This window comes from Epinephelus moara, chromosome 23, assembly GCF_006386435.1.
Source record: "Epinephelus moara isolate mb chromosome 23, YSFRI_EMoa_1.0, whole genome shotgun sequence".
Lineage (NCBI taxonomy): Eukaryota > Metazoa > Chordata > Actinopteri > Perciformes > Serranidae > Epinephelus > Epinephelus moara.
The window spans coordinates 31,946,233-31,953,384 of record NC_065528.1 but is presented as its reverse complement, the minus strand read 5'-3'; the positions used below and the strand labels follow the sequence as shown (position 1 = coordinate 31,953,384).

Here is a 7,152-nt window from a genome sequence, read left to right as displayed (position 1 = left end):
TCCATCAATCAACTTTTTAATGCATCATAAAGAAGAAAAAACTACATTGGCATATTTAAGACAAACACTTTCCTATACACACTATCCACTGGACAGTCCCCTTATTAATGACAAAGAAAAAACTTCTACTTCAACAGCCAACAAACATTTTAATTTCCATCTAAACGTGTCGTCGTTGTCACCTCGTCGCCTCCTCATGGCAAAATAATACATCGAACGTTGCAAGCTAGAAGTCAGAATGCAGAACTGGCAAACAATAGAAAATCCAATGTTCTGTTTTCTTTTCTCTTTTTTTGCTCCTTGATAAAAGAATATAAAAATGTTCTAACTTTTTTTTCTTATTTGTTCAAATGTTGTGTCGTGTATTAAAATAGATCTGTTTAAGCACTGCACAGTTTCTCCCGGAGAAGATTTCTAGAAACGGATGAGGAGGTTTGGGGATGGTGGATGCTTTTGTTTGTTTTTTTTAAATTCTTTTTAAACATTTTCTTAGGGTTTGAAGGGCGGAGTATCAACGCGGCATGAAGCACTGATATGGTTTCCATCTTGGAGTCTGGTCACAGTCCTGCAGCTCTCAGGTGAGGACTCGATATGCATCACATGGTACATTCTGAGAGATTTCACGTCTCCACACTGATCATGATTTATTCGGTTATAAAGGCAAGTCAGGTACAATGTTAATGCATATCTGCTGTTTATCGCACAGATACAGAGCCTGGAGAGTGTCGGGTGAATGTTTCCTCTGCTGATTAAGGTGAGTTGTGTGCTCAGTTTAATTCTTTTGAGTCGTTAAAAGATTCAAAATTTTGATACTAACTTTTTATGAACTTGGTAAAATCTGTTGGATCCTTAAAAGCTCTTACGTTGTAAAAAAAATAGGGTGTTTTCCCCGCAGTGTTTTTAAATGGAGGCAGCCTGCCTCGCCTGAAATAAAGACCACCTCTGCTAACATCAGAAAAAATCTTTAATGACACAAAATACTCTTTTGGTTAATCTTTGATGCAGAAAATGCCACACTAAACACTGAGTGCTACTAAGTGATCATGATATGAGATGTGTCGGGATTTAGGTGGCTGACTGCCTCGGGTAAACACTTTCATCAGGGTGTTTGGTGCGTGCTCAGTTTAATTCTTTTTGAGTCGTTAAAAGCTCCAAAGTTGATGCTAACTTTATACAAACTTGATAAAACCTGTTGGATTGTTTAAAGCTTTTACGTAGTAAAAATGATCCTGTCAATATGTTGCGTTTTTAAATGGAGGCAGCCTGCCTCGCCTGAAATAAAGACCACCTCTGCTGACATCATAAAAAATTGACTTGTTTACTTGTTACCACTGAATAAATCCAATAGTTGAATTAAATGTAAAGAACTGAACATTTTTTTTACTTTCTGACTTCAGTTTTTTCCTTGGGGAAAATATTAATTGGAGGCAGTCAGCCCGCCCCAGATCATGACGCGCCTCATCTCGTAACAGTCTGCAAGTTCATGGCACACTTTTGTCATTTGCTGTGTGAGATACAATTTCTGCTCTTTTCCCTCTCATGGTAAATGTTTTATTTCATAAATGTTATTTTATTCTTTTTTGATGATAAAAGCAAACAGGGTGTCTTCATTTCAGGCGAGGCAGCTCAACTCTGCTGCGTGTCTTCATTTCAGGCGAGGCAGCTCAACTCTGCTGCGACATTCAGAAAGCTTCCCTCCCCACACTGACCAGGCTCTGTATTCTGATAAAGCGCATTATATAAATATGATTTAAAACATAACGTGTGCATTTGGCTCAGTGTTGAGTGACAGCGGGAACAGAACTTCGTGTACTGTGTTTTCACACTGCGTGCAAATCGAATTTTGAGTTCACCGTGTTCGGACACAAAGACTACGATCGCTTCAGAAATACAACAACAAAAAAAGTTTCTCAGCAGTTTTCTGAACAAACAAAACGACTTGTCTGGTGATTTGACGTCACTGCTCGCTGTGTGAAAACACAGATTACAGTTGCACAATTTGTAATTTTAGAAAAAGTATTTTAGTTCTGTGTACCTTTAAATCCAAAGCATTTTCTGAACACAGACACTGGTTCCAGCCTCTCGAATGTGAATATTTCATTTCTATTGTCATAGTAAACTCAAATTTTTAACTATTGAAAGATATCAGCTCAGGCTTTGGGAAACTGTTTGTTTTAATTAATTTCTTTTAGATTTAACTACTTTTAAAAAAAAAAAAAAAAAAAAAAAATATCAAAAAGTTGCTGATTAGGCCACATTCATTTATTTATTTATTTATTTACCATGAAACTTTAATTAGTAGCCTAGTCTGTTTTAATTGAAGTTTTACAATATTAATTTTAAGGAAATTGAAGCTGGATTTTTTGCTTGTTTTAAGGGCTGAATTAAAATGAAAAATTCTTTGGATAAAAAGGTACACGGACGTACAAAAGTCTGCACACTGGGGCCTTTTGTATTTCTTCAATAGTATTAAAATATGTTTCTTTTGAGGGTAAAATCATGTTGTGGATCTGTTCTGATGCCATATTGCTCGTCTTTTATCCTCCTTTCCTTTTTCTCTGTGAGTCAGACTTGCTCGCTGCCACTGATGCCACAGATGCACCAGTATATATTAAATTTTTTGTGCCGTACAGACGATGCTTCTCCATCAGTAAGGATGTCTTCAGTATCTTGGATACGTCAGAGACCAAACTCAGGTGACCTGGATATGATTAAAACTTAAATAAAACCACCTCTTCTCTGTTTAAACTTCACAAATTTCCTCTTTTCTTTCGATAAAGGCATTTTTTTTCTCTCATCATCATTTAAACCATTTGTTCATGTTTGTGCATTAACAGCAGAGAGCTGCACCTCGACTGTGTGGTGAGTACAGTTTGATAAATAAATTAAAAAATGGACTAAATCTATGTTTTAACACTTAAACTGAACCTTTCTGGACCAGCAGGAAGACTAGCGAGACAAACGGACGGAGCAGGACAGGATGTCGCCGTCCTGGTTCGATTCTCAGCTCATCTGTACTGAGACACCAGGAGGACGCCATCGCCGTCCTCCGAGTCCACCGACAGTCAAAAAGTGTTGCTGCAGTTTGACACAGTTGTCCCATTTCTGATTGACTGGTGTCTATAAAATGACGCAACAAAGACGAAAACCCTGGATTTGAAACGATTTGTACTTGAGGCAGTGTTCATCTGTCAGATTAACAGGCTCGTCACCGTTAAAACGTTCATAAAACACGAGAGTAAAAAAAGCTCCAACGCAATAATAAAATATAAAATAGGCAGGGAGAGAAAAAAAGAAAGCACTATAGACATTATTGATGATCCCAGTACAAAAACAAAGAAAAAAGTTTTTGGCATATTTTCTATACTGGTTTAAAGGGGGAAGGGACTGAATGGATGCATCACACATCGACTCTGACGTGTTCGAGTGCAGCTGTGAACAAACAACACTTTCGTCCCTTCTTCTGTTTAACCCTTTGTTTTCTGTCACTCTTAACACACCAAGGATATTACTGTCATGTCATGTTATTGAGATGCAGAAACAAAAGTGACCTGAAACCTGTTTTAGACCCAATCACAACTTAATTATTTCATTTTTGACATTGACGGTTACAAAATTAAAGGTTCTGTATGTAACTTTCAGTAAATCTCTCTGAGGCCCGTAAGCGCCAGAGACACCTGGGCAACAGTGACAACAAAAGACTGATGACATCATGTTGACAGAAGGCTGGAAAATACATAAAAATCATATTTAGAATAACGTTTCTATCTGCAGTGTTCCTATATTTCATTCGCACTATTGGCTGCATGATACTAAGTAGCTAACTGTTTGCAAATGACTTTATTAGCTAACGTTACAAGCAACCAACTGCAGACCCACGTAGAGTAACCAACTAACAGCTAGCTAGCTAACCTTAGCTCAGGTTACAGTTAGCTCCTTCGACGCCCCTGCATCGCACTAGGCTAGCAGAAAGCGTTTTGTACCGTTGTTAGCTAAATCAGCAAAGTTTGTCTTAATACGTAAGTTAGTATCATGGATCACGTTAGCTGGGGAAGCAAATTGGCAAGCTAACAAACTAACATCCACTCAGATTGCATTTTGCTAGCAAAGATGTTAGCAAGCATGCAAGCAAAGGTTAGCCAGCTAGCTGTAACTAAGCTACGTTGTATTAATTGGTTGCTGCATAACGTTAGTTGATTAGGTAATTTGTTAACGGCAAGATCATTAATTAAACAGCCCTGGAGTCTAAATGAATGAAATGATGTTAATCACTACAGACAGTATTTTGCTACATTAGCTAGCTAGCAATTTGTCCGCGATAGCAAGCAAGCAACATTAGCTAACAATAGCCAACTAAATCCACAATATTGCAAAACATTTCACTTGTCAGCGCTTCCTGTAACTTTAGTATTTATTTTTTAGCATGAGGAGGAGATGGAATTATGATACCGGGCCCTGAATTTAATGGATTTACTGTTTATCAGACGACAAATGAGACAAGAATTAGCTAGCTAGCACAGCCTCACGCCTCGCCACTAGGACACTAATTCCCCAGGAGGAGAGCGGGCAGCAGCTCAGAGCTTAGCTGGATCTACAGCTGTCTGGTGGCAGTGTGGGGTCTAAAAGTTAGCTGACCGGCGGGATTCAAGGCAGCACGGGATCAGACCCCTGGTGCTTAGGCACTCGATCTTGCTCTGACCAACTTTGAGTAGCAACAGGATGCTAAATGAAAGTTCACCTCTGTGAAGCCACTGCTGGGTATACAATGGAAACAACACCTGCGGACTCGTGCGTTGTAGTGGGTGTCTGTCGTTAGCAGACTCCATTTCTTAGCTAACGTTAGCTACTATTGCACACTGTCAGCACTGTAACGGAGCTAAAAAGAGGCAAGACACATTCATGAATGCGCATAGTGTCACATCCTTCGGATTTTCCCAGTAAATTCAGCCCTTGGTCACTCATTGGCATTAAAAAACAATTAATACGTGTGAAAAGTTACGTACAGAAACTGTATCCCGAATTATATAAAACTGCTTTTGACTTGTTTACCTTTTCTAATATTTTGGACCCTTGCAGAGAAAACACTTTAACACTTACGGCAGCCAAATGTCAATAAAATTAATTTCCAAATTAGTTTCTTTGGATCCATATTATTAACTGTTTTTATTATCACTATAATTCGTTTTTATTTTTAAGTTTAGCTTTACATATCTCTGTGACAAACATGTGATATCATGTAATGTTTTACATTTTCAGACCACGTTCGTTTCTGCAGCTTCATAAAATAAAAAGAAACATCGTAATGTTTAGCGTCATCTTTTTGTTTGTGTTGGTGAGAAACAGAAAACAAACAGTTAAACGTACAGAGACTCACCCTTGTTTTTAAGATGTGTGACTTCAGTAAAAACCAAAAGAACCTGCGATGATAATAATAGTAATAATAATAATAATAATAATAATACAACATATGTACAGTGATCCCCTTGAATACTCCAAACTTACATTTATCAACAGGCATCAGCATGAAAATACTAAAATCTCCACTAGAAATGCTAATTTCTGTAGTTTTATCTTAAATACTTTTTTCTTTGACTTTAACTCTATTAATACTGAAAAAAGGTTATTCTCTGTTTTTGTTTGAAGGCTCGTATGCGTTTACATACACGATGAAAACATTTTCCTGAATTATTATGGCAAAAAACATTGTTCATAGGAGAATGAGAACAAACATCTACTCAGATATATCAATATACAGTCCTTTCACTTCCATCGATCCTTTGTTTTCTGTAACTACGACTAACTCTACTGTTCTCTCTCACTATATGCAGAACAATAATTATACCTGTGTTTAAAAAAGGGAAATATCTTTTGGGCCGCGCGCAGGAACTCCTGTCGTGTTCCCACGGCGGCACTGTAATCTAACTTTTTGTAATAAATACATTAAGGCCAAGAACATTAATAAATAGAAAATAACTTAAAAAAAGAAATCTCGTAAGCACTGTAGGTGTTGGGTTTTTAAAAAATACTTGAATCGTGGAGGATAGAGGCTCTTTTTTCTCAGTTTTTGTGGCTTTTTTCAGCTCTCGGAGAAGAAAAGATGGTTAAGATATTATTCAGACAAAAAAAACGAAATCATCACCGCCCTCGACGTTCGGGTAAAAAGTCGGAGCACCTGGGAGCGGGCGGGGCTAGTTGTTGGTGTCATCCTGGCTGTGGGCGTGGCTCTTCTGCTGCAGGGGCGTGGCCGAGGGGCCCGGGGCGGCGGCGGTGGCGGCGGTGGCAGCGGCGGCGGCAACAACAGCGGCGGCGGCGGTGCTGGTGGGTTTGATCCAGGACTGGGAGAGCAGCGAGGCGGCGGCGATGGTGGCGGTGGTCGTCATGGTGACCTGGATGAGCTGGTCGCGTTGGATCAACCTGATGAGAGCTTTGAGGCGTTCGAGCGAGGCCTGAGTGTCTCTCTGCTGCCCCAACAGTCTCTCCCTCAGGTCCATACACTGCTGCGGACACACAGGAAACAACACAGTCAACTTCCTGTCAGCAGAAACAGGCCTGCGTCAATATCAATCAGTTTGATTTATTAGAACTTTTGTTTTTGCAGGATGTGAAATATCGAGTTATGACAAGGTGCACCAAAAAGTTACTCTCAGTCTGAAAGTAATGTTGGCTGTCTTGAATCACGGCGGTCCTGTAAACAAAGTCTTCACATTATAACAATGCTTCTGAGTGTGTGTGTGTGTGTGTGTGTGTGTTTTTTTTACTTTGAGTGTGTCGTTGAGCTTCTTGTCTTGTTCTTCCAGGTGAGCGCACTCTTTCTTCAGCTCGTTGTTTCGTCTCAGCAGCCGTCGCTTCTCCTCCTGCCTCACTGCTCACACACACACACACACACACTTCATCAGTACAGGTATGAACAACACACACACACACACACACACACTCAGAGAATTCAGCTGGTTCTTACCTGTCTTGTGTGTAACGTAGGACTGAACAAAGTTCTGTGGCCACGACATGTTTTCTTTGTTCAGAACCTGAAGACCAGAAAGACGTCGATTCATTAAAAAACACAGATTAATTATGTGTTTAAATGAATAAATGTTGCTGCAGAGAAGATTCAAATATTCTATAACGTGGTGGCTTCACACATCTTCGACAGAA

General features: G+C 39.4%; 1 protein-coding gene across 7 annotated transcripts in view; it reads right to left on the bottom strand.

Moving 5' to 3' along the window:
• Positions 1-2,206: 2,206 nt before the first annotated feature.
• The window catches only part of phf21b (PHD finger protein 21B), a 143,441-nt gene continuing 138,495 nt past the window's right edge, over positions 2,207-7,152 (bottom strand). For 6 of the 7 annotated variants that reach the window (XM_050035919.1, XM_050035922.1, XM_050035920.1 and 3 more), the window contains 3 exons: positions 6,959-7,025; positions 6,759-6,862; positions 2,207-6,497 (listed from right to left, as the gene is read on the bottom strand). In XM_050035919.1, the coding sequence (XP_049891876.1) occupies positions 6,189-6,497; positions 6,759-6,862; positions 6,959-7,025 (480 nt within the window). In that variant the 3' untranslated portion in view covers positions 2,207-6,188. The remainder of the gene's footprint in view (positions 6,498-6,758; positions 6,863-6,958; positions 7,026-7,152) is intronic. The other variant, XM_050035917.1, reaches the window with a different exon arrangement.